General features: G+C 38.4%; 1 protein-coding gene across 2 annotated transcripts in view; it reads right to left on the bottom strand.

Moving 5' to 3' along the window:
- EPB41L4A (erythrocyte membrane protein band 4.1 like 4A) overlaps positions 1–18,631 on the bottom strand; it is a 218,612-nt gene that overhangs the window by 90,301 nt on the left and 109,680 nt on the right. For both annotated transcript variants that reach the window (XM_010971499.3, XM_010971500.3), the window contains exons 4-6: positions 15,062–15,113; positions 8,594–8,672; positions 935–1,032 (exon numbers count right to left, since the gene is read on the bottom strand). In XM_010971499.3, coding sequence (XP_010969801.1) covers positions 935–1,032; positions 8,594–8,672; positions 15,062–15,113 — 229 coding nt within the window. The remainder of the gene's footprint in view (positions 1–934; positions 1,033–8,593; positions 8,673–15,061; positions 15,114–18,631) is intronic.

The following is an 18,631-nucleotide window of genomic DNA, read 5'->3' as shown; positions in this document are numbered from 1 at the left end:
TTTAAATTATTCTTACCAGTTAATATAAAGTAAAATATTGTATATAATTTAACCTGTATATATTGGAAATACTCAGGGTGAAAAACAACCATGACCCTAATACATCCTCTCTAGGGCAATGACCCCAAGAGATAGAGCATATGATTCAAAATGTATTTCCCCCAAATAATGGTCACGGAATTATAATACAATGCTGCACACAACCCCACTACAGCTTACACAAAGAAACAAAATGAAACCAGAAAGCTCACTATATTATCCTTATAAAAATTCTGCTCCCTACGTTAATCTACCTTCCAAGCCCAATCCAGTTACCCAGTTCATTTTTTCTAGACTATTTCTGGTCTGCAAAGACTGTACAGACAAGGAAAATGCTGTCTCATCACCCCCATACTTGGCTTGATTCTTAGAAGGGACTCAGTAATTGTAAGTGGAAACAGCCTCAGCTTCAGCCTCCTAAAGGACGACACAACCTGGAGCTCCCCATATGGCCACCATATTGATGCCAAGAGCCAAGGCACAATGGGTGCTGAACATGGCCCACACCCTAACCCGGCGATGGCACCTGCCCACGTGGAACCTTCACAGCAGCTGCTCGGAAGCAATGGGATCTCTGAGACAGAGCAGCTTCGAGTGATCAACTGACTCAGGCGGAATGGAGAAGAGAACAGATCTCCAGACCCTCCACTGAATCAAGATCAATCCTATTTCTGTGGCTAAAACTCCACATGACCTACTACAAGGGACATTTAACAGGCTTCATTTTTACCTCTTCTGAAGGAATACTGATTACAACTTAAATTCTGACTGAATTCAATTTCTTTGCAGCAAAATGTCATTTGATAAGAACTTTAGTATAGAAACTTGCTTAAAAAGAAAAACTCATACATTCTTCTCAAGACCTCTGAAGCGTATTTGCTTAAGTAGAACCTACACTGTATGGCATATGCTCCCAGCTGAGCAGCAGTGTTGACGGGGCAGGGCAGCCGGCCCTGAAGGACATCTTGCTTCACCTGCAAAAAAAACTGATATCTAAAAGAGAAATGGGAAAAAAAAAAAAAAGAGATTAATGGCATCTTCCACTATCCAGACCTGTAGTTTCAGACCCTGAAACCCATCAACTTTAATGAAAATAAAGCCACTCTCTGCTCTTTTGTCGGGAGGCTGTTGAGTGATCTGGGACTATTAAACACACTGCAGAGACAATCAAGGCAGTGGCTGAAGAGTGCAGGCTCTCAAGTTAAACTGGCTGAATTGCATCCCAGCTCCAGGACTCACTAGCTCTGTGGCCTTGGGCAGCTGGTTCACCTAACAGCCAGGTTTCTCAGCGGTAAAACAGACAAGGAAATATTTCCACCTCATAAGGTTGACGCGGAGGTTACATATAAGCTATTCTTACCATCTCCACTACTGCCTCTGCCACTACTACTAAGACATGCTCTCACTGGGACGTGAGGAACAAATCACAAGGACACAGCCTATATGCCATGTGTTATCTACAGGGTCTAAAATCATGGGTACAGGACAGAAAGGTCATAATAATGTAATTTCATCAATCCTGCTTATTTAAGATGCTGCCCATTATCTCTGACTTGGCTCATTCCATTTGCTGAAAGAAAACCTGTTGTAATAATAATGCCTCCCACTGTTCTAAACATCAATATAGTAACTCATTCCAAGTATTTTACATACAATAACTTAAGACTTTAAAATGGGGTTTGATATTATAATTATCTCCATTTTGCAGATGAAGAAACTAAGAGACAAAAAGAGGTGAAATTTTCACAAGATCTCACAACCAGTTAAGCAGCAGAACCCAGGCCATCTCACCCTAGAACTCTCTTAATCAGGATGCCATGCAACCTAGGCTAGCTAGTGAGAGAGGCCAGAGGTTTGTGAACCAACACAATGAGCCTCAGCCACCATCACCTACAGACACACTCTCACACTCTCTCTCTCTCTCTCTCACACACACACACACACACTCACACACTTCAGGCTGTCTTTAGTGATTTGTCTGCCTTTGCAAGATGACTCGATGTCAATGGGAAGGGCAGAAAAAAAGCACAGGAAATTAATTAAATCAGCTGTGGTAAGTTTCTCTTCTCCAAATGCTTGCAACCAAAGTTCTTAGTGAGAGAATGTTAGATGCTACTCTGATTATTTCTGGAAGACTGGTATCAACCTTGATTGTACCATAGGCTTAAGTGAAAATCTTCTTAATCACCCTGAGTTTCCCCACTGCCCATCTAGGAAATGTCACCACAGTTCTCCAGACACCCCAATAAGAGAAACCCAGGAACAATGTGTAATCCCTAGCACCCACATTCAATCACCAAATCTGTTTTTTGGAGTCTGCACACTTTTTTCCATCTCCCAGTCCAGGTCACAAATCACTGGATTTCCAAAACCTTCACTACCCTGCCATTATTCATTCTTAACTCCCTGCCAAACAACCTTTCCAAGAGGTAAATAGGATTCTTAAGAGGTAAATAGAATAATGTCACTCTCTTAATTTAAAAAAAAACAACAAACAAAACTTAAGAGGCTTCCCTTTGCCTTCAGGATAAAGTCCAAGATCCCTAAGATAGCTTATAGGACTTCTACTTCTTGAGCCAAATCTCTTGCCATTAACCAATGACTACCCTCACTCCCTAATTTGCATTTACTTTTCCAGCCCTACTTAGCTATTCTCCATTCCCTAAATATTTATCTTAGATATCAAATCCACTGTGTTATATTCATCCGTGTTCCTCTTGAAGAAGAGAAGAGCAGAGTAAAGTGACATCAGTAGAACTTAAATGCAAATATATAGAGAGACATTCCACTAGAATTACTACTACTTGCTGGAAACTTGTGTTTGGCTTCACTCTCTTTTTCTATTGTTAACCTAGAATCTCTTTTCCCGAAGTATGTGTATGCATATATATATATATGGAAATGGATCACAGATGCATATTTGTCTAGCTCTATTAAGACTTTTATAACATTTGACTGAATAGTAAAAACTCTTCCCAAATGAAGAAACCGAGGAAACTAATCCCACAAGAGTTTGCTTCAAAGGGAAAGGGAAAAAGAAACAAGGAGATGAAAAAACAAAGACAGAGCTGACAGAGAGAAAGACAAGCAGGTAAAAGACACAAGAACTATAAACCACTGGTGATTGTATTCCCAGTGCATAGGGCTCAGCACACTAACTGCTCAATAAATAGTTGTTGACTTGATGGATGGATATACGAATGAACAGGCAGATGAAAATGTGAAAAAAAAAAAAAAAGAACATTCTTTGTTGTCTCTGCAAAATTCATAAAGGAAAAAGGACATCTGTTCAATCAAGCCTCCAAGCCTCCCTGGACAGCTCGCCTTTTAATGATACTGGAGATCTTGAAGTCATTCCATTAAAAACTTCCACTAAAATCAGACGACGAGTAAACTACCTTGAAGTAATCATTTGATTAATCTTTATCACAACAAGTATCATATTAGACAAATCTATGCTACAGCAAAATCAAGTTTTTATGTGCTAAACATTTTATCTTATCTCAGGGCCTATTTTTAACTATATATGACTTATTTTGCCTGTTTATGGGACAAAGTACAATTTAATATTTTATTTAAATAACAGGTTTAGAGTGGCTGGGTCTTTCCTTCTAAATCATTCTGATTAAGGCTATGATTGAATGCTTGAGTCCTTGCTTAGCTCCAGTTTTAATTAGATAAATCCCAGTTTGCCTAGGACAGCTCTAGCTTATGCTTATTATATATGCCTAATTATTAATAACTGTCCTCATCACTTGTCCAAGTGTTGGGGTTTGAACAACGAAGTACACTGTGACCCTAGTTTTGTGGTATGTCTATTGGAGAAAAAAAATGCTGATTTAAAATGATCTATTTAATAAGGAGCTTTCCAGAACATACTCTGGTACAAAGCAGAGACTTCATAGAGCAGTGACTGGTTACCCTTCTGTGTAAATGAATATACTGGTGTATATGCACTGTCACTCAAGCAAGACGATGAGCCCTGGAGGAAAGGCCCCCATCTTCCCCCCAACCCCACTTATCACAACAGTACAACCTGTGTAACATAAGAGAAGGACCTGAAATTCTGGCCTCACAGTTTTCTGTTCATCTAATGTTCACAAAAAGAGCTGATCTGACACCAAGGGTATACCAGCTGCTGAGGACCACTAACAGTTTACAAATGTCAGAGACAAGAATAGGCAAAGGAGATCTGCTTAAAGAAGGGGCAGAGAGACCCTGTTCTTTCAGGAACCCAAACAGGAGGTTCTCCTGAGATTTCTGGGGCTAAAGACAGTGAGGAATGTGCCCACCAGTGAAGCCTGAAGTCCACCTTTCAGCGACATAAGACCCTGGTAAGGGAACTGAGAGATGTGGGGACAAGCAGAAGTTTGACTTCTGGCACCAGCTGAATGTGACACTGAGAAATCTGAGATCACCAACCTACACGGAAGACCGGACTGTTTTTCACATCCCACGGAGAGGGGGCACAGCGTGTGACAGGAGTCTAATCGTTCTGGATAAAACTCAAATATGAGGGACAGAGGGAAATGTTTAAATAATAACATAATATTGAACATTGTGGGGGAAATGGCATGTATGGCTTAAGAAGAAGGAAAACAGGAAAGGAAATCGCCAGTGATTCTCAAGAGAAAACGACAGAGAGGGGGACTAACATTTCGCAGTTTAAAACCGATGATGAAAACACAGAACACAGAGAAATAACACTTGGCATTTGTATATTCCTCTAAAACGTCACAAGTGTCTTTGGCATCTATACTGGAATGTAGCCACACCCCAACTCTGATGTGTTGAGAACCAGCATCTTCACTCAGAGCAGGAGATAGGGACCCCAGAAGTGAATGTGTGACTGAAGGTCACTCAGCTCATAAAGAAGGTAAAACACACTCATCTTCGCCAAAAGAAAAATACGGATTACCAAATATTATAATAATAATATAATAATTGACAAGCTTAATGTCAATCTCCAACAAAGTACTACAAAATATTACAAAAATAAATACCTGTTTTTAGAAGCTAAAATGTATTTATTATGAATAAGTCCTTCGGCACTCATAATATTCTCTTACCTAGAAAAAGTTAACATTTCAATGGCATCACAGATAAGGTTTCAACAAAGTGATAGGCAGACTTACTCCCTCACTCTGTCCTCTCTCTCCAGGGGACTGAAAACATAGCTCTCTTTGGTCACTACAGAATCTCCTTGGTACTCCGTGCACTGGACAACGATGCTCCCTATAGTTACTGAACGGAGGGTGAGTGAGTGAGTGAATTCTGCGTTTACAGACAAATTCAAGAAGTGCAGGCTAGAGGGCAGCAGTAGGATGATTCACAGTTAAGTGAACAACTACGCTCAGAATGCTCTTGTTAATGGATTGACTTTAACCTGGAAGAACTATCCTCAGGGCTCCCAGTTGGTCTTTTCCTCCCTGATTTTTTAATCAGTAATTTGATAAGATAATGATCATTACTTCCATTTTAGCCACCCTACCATCTACTGAACACTTACCTGTTTGCATTATGGTAAGTACTTTGCATGTATTAACTTACATATTCCTCCCACCATCTTTTTGAAAAAATACTGTAATTCCATTTTACAGATGAGAAAACCAAGACTGAATGAAAGGTTATGCAATCTTCTTAAGGTAGCAAGTGCCACTAGCAAGTGGCAGGGCAAGGCTGCAAAACCTAGCCTGTCTGACTCCAAAGCCTGTCTTCTTAAGGAATATGTGTGTTATGCTTATCAGATCTGCAGAGGACACAGTCCTATGAATGACAGCTTATACATGGAAGGCTGTCATAATATTATGAATCAGAGCTGAAAGTAAGTTTAGCAGATGTCATGAGACACGAATTATTTAAAGGATGGTAAACAGAAAAGAAATGAGACTTGTTCTGCATAGACCTATAGAGAAAAACTAGAGCTGATGCCAGAAGTTCCAGAGATTTTTAAATTTCTTCTTGAATTTCCTACTGCATTGTGAAGCAGTAATGTTTCTCCTCTTAAAAATGTTTAAGAAGGAGTTGGTTGACATTTCAGGAATGTTTTATAAAAATGGAGGATAGGATATATGACCTTAGAGTCTCCCAACTTCAATTATTCAGAAAACACCGTAGAGCACATAGCAGCTACTTAAAGTTGATGTGATTCTATTAACTTTTGTTTTCCATAGTCTGAAACTTTATTTTCCTGTGTATCCCAGTTACTTCATTTTTTCCCTCTAAATACAATGTGCTTCTGGAATACTTCATCTAGTATGATCACTTATGTACATGAGAAGATTCAATGCAGTGCTATATATAATTTTAATAAGGAAACAAGCTAGACAGCCATCCACAAGGGCAGGAGTAAAACAAATGGGTTAAATGGTGAAAGAGGTCTGTAATAATCATATTAAATTGTATGATTTTCAAAAAAATACTATACATATGGAAGAATAGGTAAAAGCATGTTTACTATAGCTTTACTTTTCATATTAAAAAATTAAAAACAACCTAAGAGCCAATATAGAGTAGGCTGGAACAATTTTCCAAAGAACTGAAGCAAGATAAATGTTCACCTTGAAAATGCTGGCCAGTGCTTTGCCTTTAGTAGCGTATTTTGGGGGATTTTGTCTTTTAGTCTCAGTTTTTACTTTTGCCAAAATTATTTTATGTAACTGACTCTGCTTTTAAGGTCCATTATGCCCAATCATTTAAATTAATATTTTCATTCAAATCAATGACTTTATCTTTAGGATATAGTAAGTACATAATCTCAAATTAAATGCACATTTAACTTACCTAAATTCAATTATATGCTTTGGACAAAAAACTCCCACAAATTATTGTAGATCATGGCTACTAATTGTAAGCCAACTATGTCATATGGTTCTTAAGCACATGATCTGATAGAAAACTTGAGAAAAAACAGGCTGTACTGAATATATTGTGGGGTTGTACATTACACACAAATCCATGGATTCTGTTAGTGACATAGGGGTAGATTCTGAAGGGAAATTTCTGTTCATCATCAATATTTGGTGAACAGATGTGAAGTAATGCACTATATAAAACTGGTCTTTTTCCCTTAACACTAAATCAGGTATCTTTTGGAATCTCTCATTTAAGATGTAACTCACTGAACTCCCAGAGCAAAGAGAGAATGGAATAATAAATGCTAACATTTATCAAGCACTTACCTATGAGCCTAACACAACCAACTTGTAAGAGATTTACATACATTATTCCATTTAATGCTTACAAAAACCTTATGAGACAGGTACAGCTCCAATTTTACAGTTGAGGAAGCTGAGGCACAGAGAGTTTACTGACAACCTCAAAATGAACTTTCCTTGTATTTTCATAAAATGTTGTTCCTTTGTAATTCCCTAGTGAGTTACAGATATAAATGTGCTTTTATACCACTCGGGCTCAGTTTCCCCCTGAGCACGCAACTCAGAAATCCCCCCTGATAGCAAAGACTTCATGAAACTCCCATGTAAACATAACGCCTCCCCTCAACATCCACGACACAAGGGCCCTTCTCCTGTGGAGGTGTGCTCGGAGAATGCCTCTACCTGCACCTGCTTTTCCAAGTGCTCACTAACGATGTGGTGATGGAGGACATGAAAGCAGACATCAGTACAGTTCTACAAATGAGGCCTAATTACAGCCCTTCAGAGCCAGAGACGAAAGGTCCAATTAGTCACTCTTCTGTGTGCAGTCCAGAATCGAGACAAAAGAAAGTGTAAGGAAAAAAGATGAAAGCATGGAACAGACGCAAAACCATAGACTGCCTTTTGAACAATGCATTAGGCTTTCTTTATTTGAGCCAATGATGGGTTCACTAGGAAAACTGCCCTTTCAGAATTAAGGAAAATGCTTCTGGTTTTGCTACCACATGCAGTCAGGTCACTAGTGGAATAAATGAAAACATAATGCTGTTGTCTGCTCTTTATAAGTCACTTTCAAATGATGGCATGGACTGTTTTAACAATATAATCGATACCAATCAGAAATTCTGCCTTATCTGAAATAAAATCAGTATCTGATGACAAAGGTGAAATAATACATTATAAAGCATTGAGTTTTTTTTCTCTTCCTTAATACTAAAAGCAATTATCTCTTCATTTTCCATAAAGATGACTGAAACCCCTAGACAGCTGATATTTAACCTACAACAATTAGAGAGAAATAAGTGGCTCTTCAAGTTTATATTTACATTTGGAAACTGAGCATCAAAATATCCTCCATTGACGCAGTCCATATGGCTACTGCCCTACAATTAAAAGGCCGAATGCATCCTTCACAATAATGATACTGAAATATCCCACCACCGCAGATGCAGAATCTATCATCATGCCACCCGGCTTCACGTCATTGTTCAAACACATCTATCATGAGTCTGAACTGAACTGCCTCACGCAACTCTAGTTTAAATTTAAGTCCCACGGGAGATATGTTACAAAGTGCAGGCAGACACCCATCCAAATGTTTGACTCCGATCTGTTTTAAATAAAGCCTTATATATATGTCATACATGTACGGATCAAAAACCAAGTCAGTACTATACCTGGTTATTTCTTCTTTAAGCTTACATGGGTCTTCGGCATAGAATTTAATACCAAAATACAAAGTATATGGAGGTCCAGCTAAAACAAGAAATAGAAATTAAATTTCACTTTACAGATTAGTCAAAGTTGTAGTGTAATATTATACAACTCTTAAAAATTACGCTCACCAAAAATATTTGCAAACCATATATTGAATAAGGGGCTAATATTCAAAATATGAGAAACTCACACAACTCAACAGCAAAAAACAGATAACCCAATTAAAATATGGAACCCAAATAAACATTTTCTCCAAAAAGACATACAAATGATAAAAAGATACACAAAAAGATGTTCAATATTACTAACTATCAGGAAAATGCAAATCAAAACCACAACGAGATATCATTCCACACCTAAAAGAATGGCTACTGTCAAAAAGACAGAAGTGTTGGTGAGAATGTGGAGAAAAGGGAACCCCTTATGCACTACTGGTGGGGATATAAAGTGATGTAACCATTAGGTAAAACAGCATGAAAGGATCTCAAAAAGTTCAAAACAGAGCTACCATATGAGCCAACAATCCCAATACTGGTTATTTATTAAAAAAGAAATTAAACCAGGATCTCCAAGAGCTGTATATACCCCTATTTTCAACACAGCATAATTTATAAAAGTGAAGACATGGAAACAATGTAAGTGTTCAGCAACAGATGAATGGACAAAGAAAATGTGCTATACATATACAGAAAATATTATTCAGCCATAAAAAGAAGGAAATCCTCCCATTTGTGACAACACGGATGAGCCTGGAGAACACTATGCTAGGTAAAACAAACCAGACACAAAACAACAAATACTGCCTGATCTCATATATACATATTATATATATAATATATATATGAGAATATATAAATGTGGAATCTAAAATAGTCACACACGTAGGTGCAGAGAGTAGAATGGTGGCAGGGGGAGGGGGAAATAGGGAGATGTTGGTCAAAGGGTACAAAGTTTCAGTTTTGCAAGATGAATGTGTTCTGGGGATCTAATGTACAGCATGGTGACAATAAATAAGGATGCTGTACTACATACCTGAAATTTGCTAAGAGGATAGATCTTAATTTAAATCTTCTCATCCCACCCAACCCCACCCACACACTGGTAACTATGTAGAGGTGACAGATAAATTATTTAGCTTGATGGTGATGCTCTTTTCATAATGTATGCACATGTCAAAACATCAAGCTGTACCCCTTAAACATATACAAATTTTGTGTCAAAGATACCTCAATAAAGTTGTTTAAAAAATTATACTCAACAAGAATTTCTAGAGACACAGAAAATACAAAATGAAAAAACAAGAGTTGGTGACATTAAAACCTCAACTATGTAGTTATTTATGTACGTATAGGTTTATGTGCTCATAAACACAAGAAAAAAGCCAGGGCCAAATACACCAGAATGTTGCCAGTTCTTCTCATCTCTGGTTAGTGAGATAAGCACAACTTTCATTCATTTATAATTTTTCCATTTTCACATTTTCTACAACATGTGTATTTTTTCAGAATGAAGAAAGATTACTCATAAACAAAATAGTTTTTAAAACCATTCACCTGCCACTGACTGTTGCAAAAAGTCCTACTCCCCCAAATCTGCAAAAAGCTGGAAACAATTTAGATGCTCAGCAGCAAGTGGATCATTAAAGTCAACTGCAGGGTATATGTATGGTACCATGCAACTGTTTAAATGGGCAGAGGGAGTACTTTATGTACTGATTGGAAAAGATCTCCAAGCTATATTTCTGACTGCAGGAATATGACCCATTTTGTATAAGAGAAAGTTATCTGTTAAAATATTGGTCCTCCTCCCCCACAAAATAATACATAAGAAATTACTAAGAGTGGCAAACTTTGGGAAGAGGGACTGGAAACATTTTCCTCCACCTTTACTGAGGTATAATTGACAAATTAAATTAAAAGATATTTAAAGTATACATTGTGAAAGCATCCCCCCCATCAAGTTAATTAACACACCCAACCCCTCACGTATTTACTTTTTTACCTTTTGGTGAGAACATTGAAATTCTACTCATAGCAACACTGGTAAGTCAGAAATTTCTTACTATGTATATCTCTTACCTTAAAAAAACCCAAAAACTATCAGCTATGTGGTAGGATTAGGAACAATATTTGCCTCATTCTTAAACTTTTCCGACTCTAAGAGTATGTTCTTACATATTTAAGAAGACATTTCTTATCTCAGTCATTTACCACACTCAGAAGAGCTATATGCACAAATGCCAAATATATATGAAACAAAGTCTGGAATTGTACCTGAGAAAATACAAAATATAATTAAACACTCATATCATGCAAAAGGACACAAGCCCCTTGGGTGCCAACAATGTTATATTTTTACTAGAAATATTTCTATTTCAGAGGCTATAAATCTAACTTGCACTGTTTCCAAAACTGCATACTTCTGAGCAGTGTGGTAACTAGATTTAATATAAAATCTGTTTTAAAACGGATTTGTTACTTGGCACACCAATTAGTGGTCATCGTTACTAATCTTTTCTTTAACAAAAGCTCTCCCACACAAATAAAAAAGATGTGAAACAGGCACGTGTGTAAAAATACTTCCACCTACACAAGGAGATGCCAAGTCTCTGATACTGTGTAACAGACATAAAGTCTGCTTTCATTTTTAACTAAGTAAATAAAGTCACAAATTTACAGCTTGGGGAGAGGAAATTACATAGAACAACAGGTAATAAAGCCATAATGCAGTTTATAATATATCAACTATATTATTATTTACTACTATTATGCCACACACATGTTCTGTTCGCAGAACCCCTGTTCCTAGCACACAGAGGACAACCTATACTAGGACCCAGCTCCCCTCCCTTAATCTACTACGCCTTCCTGCGTAAGGCACTCAGTATGCTGGAGCTTTTTCAGAAACTAAATGTTTTTAATTGAAGTACAGTCAGTTACAATGTGTCAATTTCTGATATACAGCATTATGTTTCAGTCATGCATATACATACATATGTTCATTTTCATATTCTTTTTCATTATAGGTTACCATAAGATATTGAATATACAGAAGAAATTTGTTTTTTATCTATTTTATATACAGTAGTTAATACTTGCAAATCTCCAACTCCCAATTTATCCCTTCCCACCCTGGTTTCTAGAAACATACAGAAACTAAATTTTAAAATAAACTTAAAAAAATTTTTATCATTAGAGTTGATTCTATACGTTTGATTTCTGTTTATTAATCACTGTTTTTATCTCTGAAAAGTAGACCTTTATCCCTGAACAGGGATGTCAGGGAGGCACCGACTATGAAATATTTAGAAGAGCCAGGAAGTCCACACTCTGCCGATCTGTCTGTGTCAATCACGCTCTGTGTTACTGAGCAGATGGGTCTGCTGTGCCTGCGGGCCACGAGGATTGGCATCAGGGGACGAGAGGAGCGCAGATGCTGCTGAGACAGTGCACAAAGGGAGGAAGGCCTTGTCCAGACTCCAGAGTTGCTTTTAATTCTCTGGAACATGACAAATTACACCCTACTCATCAAGCCCAGCCACTTTAAATGTGTTTAGTGATGAGCAGTTAAGCAGAAGTTTGAAAAACATACAATTAGAAATATTCAGTTTGGGCCAATTTTCTTCAAGGACTTTTGGTCCAAACAAGCCCTCTCTTTCCTACTTACATATAAAATGTCTTGTGTCCAAAAATAAAAATTACCATTTGGTCATATTTGATAATGTACAAAAATGTTTCCTACACACTTGCTTCTCAACAAGCACCTGGTAACATACGTAAGGCAGGTGAAGCTCCAAGGAGGTAAAGCAACTTGCCTAAGATCACAATGATAAGAATCTTGTTTGCTAATACCCAGAGTTCAGTGCTTGCTGGCCACACTACTCTGCACAGCCTCACAGGGAAAAAAATTACACCACCTTTAGAATAAAGAAATACTCCCATACACACCTCACTGTTTAACAGATCAATCAAAGGCTAAAGAATTGGATGTTTGGGAGCAAGGATACATCTAGCCAAGTATTTTCTGGCTTCCTATTCTAAGATTGACTAGAAAAATCAGATGCTGACAAAGCAAATTCCTAAATTATCATCTTGATCTGTGTCTTTCCACAGAGTCTACCTTTAAGAAATTATGTCAAGTAAGTTAATATTGCTTTACTTTAGTAAAATATACAGAACCCAGAAACTGAGAATCCTCTAATCCACCTTTTGTGGAGACTAATTTCAAAGCCTTTAATGATAATAGCGTCTCCCATTAGCTCAGGATAAATAAATCAGGACTTGCCTATGAGAATATTGGTAACTAGCAAATGTTTCATCATTTTTACAGATACCCTTTTGACCCAATCTACTGGAGACGTGAGAGCCAGTCTCCTTCAGTAATTATCAAACTATCTCATGAGATGAAAGATTATGTATTCTTTGGTTATATAATCTTTCTTCAACTGTAGTATCAGTGTTCTATTCTTGTTGTACATCAAAATTTTTGACAGGATGACATTTATTTAGGATATGAAAGTAACTACATTATAGATTGTAGATATTTACATAGAATATTTCATACCATGTTCATCACTTGGATAGAAATCCCAACTTTTGTCTTATAAGAAACCTGTGTGTTTGTTTTAAAATAATCATTCCTGAAATTTTTCTAATTTTTGAACTGGTATATTTTAAGTATGTGGCTCAAATGGACAAGACAGGTATTTACTGTATTTGTTACTATACATATTATTATATGCATTTATTATTATATATTATAAAGTATAGATTTCTAGATCCTGAGGGATGAAGGTCTTTAAATTGGACCACCTACTGTTCATACGAGGAAACCTCATGGAAGTTATCTGCATTTATATCTAATCATATGAACCCTGTGCTTCCCCTCGGCCTTTAGTGGGCAGTCTGCTCATTCAAAAAGCACATAGTTTGAGAATTCAGAAGGCCAGGGCTTTGGTCATCCCTCTGCTACCAAGCAGCTTCTCAACCATGGCAGGTCACAAACTCTTTCTGAATTAGGATTTACTCCCATTTAGGCTGAGTAGGCAGAACTTGAAGAAGTCTAAGGTACATATTTGAGGGTTCTTTCTCATCTCACAGGTCACCAGCCCCATCATCTCTAAAACCTGATGCCCAGTCCTATCCAGAACACTGACCCCCAGCAGCTGTGTGTGCACTGACCACGGAAAAGCCCAGATGTGGCTGAGTGGACTGAAGTGAGCTACCAGCTCAAACTGGGCTGGTCAGACTCCTCCCACTAGCATTTGGAATTGCCATTCAGAGACAGCCAGCCCAGCCCCTGTGCCTAGGGCTTAACTTGGAACCGTGGAGGTTTCCATCATAGACATGGAGAAGCAGAGAGAGCCAGTCGACTGAGAGAAACAAAAATGATGCTGATGTTCAGAGAAACAGTAGTCGCTGAGTTTCCGAGGGTTCTGCAGTTCTTAGCTTCTATTTCCTTTCTGAGGCACAGCTATGTTCCTGCCCTTGGGGTCTGTAAAGCACCATGTGGCCAATTTTACCAGAGGGAATGAGCCAACACACATGGAAAGTACAGACTCAGAATGGAGGTAAGAAAGGCCAGAAGAATCTGCTAGGTCTTATCAGTAATAACTTGAACATTAGCACTATACGGTTTAATGACACAGTTTCCATTTAGGAAGATGAAAAAGTTTTGGAAATGGATAGTGATGATGGTTGCACAACAACATGAATGTACATAGCACTGCTGAAGTGTACACTCAAAAATGGTTAAAATGGTACATCTTATGTATTTTAGCATAATTTTAATAAAGATGATTTTAAAATAACTACTCTTTTGCATACTTAAGGACTGCAAATGTGTGGGCGTGGGCACATGCAACATTTATAAATAAAAGCCTGGGCTATGGAAATCAATGTTAAAGAACATAACTAATTAGGCTCTGAGTCACCTATAAAGATTCATACTGATAAAACCAAAACCAAAATAGTGGAGTCTTTTCTGAAGCCATAGCAATCTTTCAGGTTAGGAGGGCACGCCTGAATTACTGACTCAGGCAGCTGAATCTTGTGAAGGCAAAACCACTCCTTCACCCAAGAAACTCAAGCACTTTAAAAGGTCGAATGTCTACCCCTTTTTCAAACCAGTGCCTCTCTGCCCTTCTGTTTTAAGGTGAAATTTTAAAGATAATAGAAAAGCCACAGACAAAAGTCCAAGGCAGGTGCACACAAAAGCCAAATTCAATACTAAGAGCCACTCGGTCTTTATCAGCACAAATCTAATCAGGGCTTGCAGAGACCAGGCAATGCACACACACCCATTTCCATATTTCTGGCACTCAAGTGCTAATGTTCATTTCTGTAGTACTAAAGCCTGTTTCTGCACCCATTTCATAATGGACTTTATATCATTCTCAAATTTTAACAAAGTTAAAATCAAATACCTACTGTTGATCAGTTCTTTGTGTTCAGCCAGGGTTTTCGCAGGATCCAGCCAATACTGTGTGAGGAAGCAAAGAGATTAGTTGCTCTTCATTGGCCTTCACTTCAAGAATATTTGTGAAGTGCTATTTTTTAAATGACATTTAAATAATAAATCATTTAATTCATTATATATACACACAAACATACATAAGCACTTTCTGCAGTTAGAACAGTAAAAGAAAAGAAAAAAGATGTCAATGTTCAGAGAGAAGCAAAGAAGAGAAACAGTATTTGGGGGTTCTTAGTTGAATTCTCATAGTGGTTGTAAGAGAGTGAGATTCTTACTGCCTTTGGTGGGTGGGAAGACAGTGGCCCAAATCTCTTTTCAGAGTCCCCATAACAACTCCCCTACAGACATGTCTCCCCCTAAAATGTCTTCACTCTCTTCACTTCCAGTCCCATCCCCTACAGATATCACTGCAAGATGTGAGGAAGAAAGCCATCAAATTAAATCAAACCCTCATTAAGTATCCAGGAGAGGCGGCTCAGCACAGTGGCTGAGGGTCCAAGTCCCAGAGCAGACCCAGCTGGATTCTGTCCTGGCTTGCCCCTCATCATCACCGTGTAACCTGGACAAGTCACTGGACATCTCTGAACCCTCCTCATAGGCTTGCTATGAGGATTAAATCAATTAAATCATGCAAAGTCTTCAAAATAGCCCCGGCTCACTCTAAGTATGCAACACATGCTAGTGATGGTGATTATTAAGGTGTGATGGTGATTCTTAATAAGTGCCATTAGCCAGTCTAAGATACTTGCTTATTAAGTCAAAGGAATCTTCAATGAACACAATTCCAGTGATGGGAGAATCTGGAGCCCTGTGGAGAGTCTCTCCTTTAAATCTCACCTTTGTGAAGTATCATCACTGAAAGAAAAAGAAGCCTTCTGCCTCATGTCCCTCTGGGGAAGAGCAGGAGAGGAGCACACCAAGCACCAAGGGGCATCGAGGGCTCCACACATTGGAAGGGATCCAGTCAGGGGAGGGCAAGGTGGAACATTTTCCCCCATTGTCCTTGTCAAATGTTGGCGATCCCAAAGGCCTAGCTAACCAGTTTCCATTTTCTCATGTTCCTGGATGAAGAAGGGGCAATTTCACATCAGGGAAGTAAGAGTTCATCCACCTTGAGCCACTTCGTTCCCAGAATTCTTGTGTTTGCCTCGGTGAAAACATTCACACTCCTGACAACACTGGACCAAGAATCACAAAAGGAGTCTAAGAGAACCTTCCTGCCCAGGCCCCCCTTCCCTGGCCCTCTGCTCGGGCCAGAAATGCTTGCTCTGCTATATAAGAGTAGCAATAATTATAAACAGTAATTATAACATTTCATATAACCTCCTTACCTTTTATTGCTAATTATATATAACAAAAAGTATTCACCCTAAATTAATGTCATCATCATTTTACTATAATATTTTATTACAATATTTAACTCTATTCATGTATACATAATCTCCACTGTTTGCCACTCAGAGCAGTTTCAGTTTTTCCAACTTTTTCAAAAGGTAAGCAAAATAAACGTATAGCAACTCATAACACAACGTCTATTATTCTGCTCCTCATCAGGTCTCAATACTTGAAGGTCTGGAAACACTGACTTTTACAATAAAAAAGTATTTGAAGAAGAGGCCATAATCAGTGAACTGCTTTTGGAGCCCACAATGACTAAAGATGTGGCTTTGGTGTTAAAATAAATGGTCCAAAGGGAAACACTGATTCATCCAATAGAGTAAAATCGATCCAAATAGTAAGCTGTGTGTTGGACACAGAGCAGAGCCTTCCCTCTAGGTATTTAAAGCCATGGATGCCTCACATGAAATGGAAACATTAGGTGGGTGGACTGTTTCTTGCCATTCATGTTAAACAAAAAGGTTTGACTATCCCTGGATTTTTCAAGGAAGATGAAACCAAGGAAAACACACTCAACCATAAACATTTGCATCAGGTTTCTATCGCGGCCGCTGCCGTAAGAAGTCATCACAAACGCAGAGGTTTATGACACCACCTACTTAAGATCTCCAACTTCTGGAGGTCAGTCGGTTTCTTTGCTCCAGGCTTCACGAGGCCAGAATCAAGACGTCAGCCGGCTGAGGTCCTGGAAGGGTATTTGGCAAGGAGACCCTACCGACAAGAGCACTTTTGGGAGGAGACTTGGAGTTGGGCCATGACAGACATCTCCAGATGTCAAGGCACACATAATACCAGACCTTAATTTTAGGCCTTACCCCACAGTAAGTGCTTGGGGCAAGAAAGGAGGGTAGGAAGGAGGCCTCTGGTTTTAGTACTCTGTCCAATCTCATCTCAAAACTAGTAAAAAACAGAAAATGGAAGAGTTTTTTAATCTCTCCTTCTAACATCATCATCCCCCAGAACAAACTTCACAAACGTCTTCTTCAAACCAAATCATTGTTTGTTGGTTGGTTGGTTTTCCCCTCCAGAACGCTCCTCAGTCATTAAAAAGCCAGATAAAGAAAACAGGCAGGAAACTTTAAATGAAATAGGAAAGACTGTTAAAAATTGTCACATTAATGATAGTCCGTACACTTTAAAAAATAAATCTTTTCTTGAGAGCAGATTTGTGAGGTGAAAAAGTATAATGAAGGTTCTGAGATGAGTTAGAAATTACAATTTTGCAGCAAGCAAGGGTCAAGACTCAGCCAAAGGTTGCTCACTGCACATTAGATACACTAAGTATCCACCCAGCACTCGCCGCACATGAATCTCTGATCCAAATGGAAACCAGGGGTTATAGAGGTCAGACAATGATAAATGCCCCCAGAACATAAATAATAAACATGAGCTACCAGGTTCCATAAGCTAGCATCTCAAAATGTAAAACCCACTTACACTCAACCAAGGGAAAGAAATAACCTTGGAACCGAAGCAGCCATATTATGACAGCACTTGTCACCACACATTATCAACAAGCGATCAAATGTAGCACATGACTGATCACCATGAAACACATCAGGCAGCTGCTCCATAACCAACGAGAGAAAGGGGCACAGAATTTGCCAATGAACACAGCATCCTCATTTTAGTTTTAGGGTCTACATTCAGAATGTAGGCTCTAAAACTGGGATATCATTCACTCATTCATTCATTCATTCATTCATTCATTATTTATGGACTACCCACTACGTATGTTCTTTATATGTCATCTCAGACTTGTCCTGGAGACTGCAGTAAAACAAACGTGAATGAGACCTTCCCCCCAACCTTGGGGCACTTACAGCCGAGCAGATACACAGACACAGAATTACAGTACAATGAGGTGAGATAATAATGTGTACAAGACGAATACTTAGGAGCTAATGAAATGATGTAAAAAGAAAATGAGCTCTGCAGGGTAAGTACAGGAAGGCATTACCAAAAAGAAAGCCTGTGAACACAGCGTGCTCACAAATAAAAACTTTCCCAAAACACAAAAATGGAGAACAGGGCCCTAAGATTCTATAAACATGGTATCTATCTATCAGCTCAACTAGTCTTAAAGCAAATCGGTCCATTTTTAAGGGACAACATAGAATGTAATC

This window comes from Camelus bactrianus, chromosome 3, assembly GCF_048773025.1.
Source record: "Camelus bactrianus isolate YW-2024 breed Bactrian camel chromosome 3, ASM4877302v1, whole genome shotgun sequence".
Lineage (NCBI taxonomy): Eukaryota > Metazoa > Chordata > Mammalia > Artiodactyla > Camelidae > Camelus > Camelus bactrianus.
The sequence above is the reverse complement of the archived record's forward strand: the minus strand, read 5'-3'. Positions and strand labels throughout refer to the sequence as shown.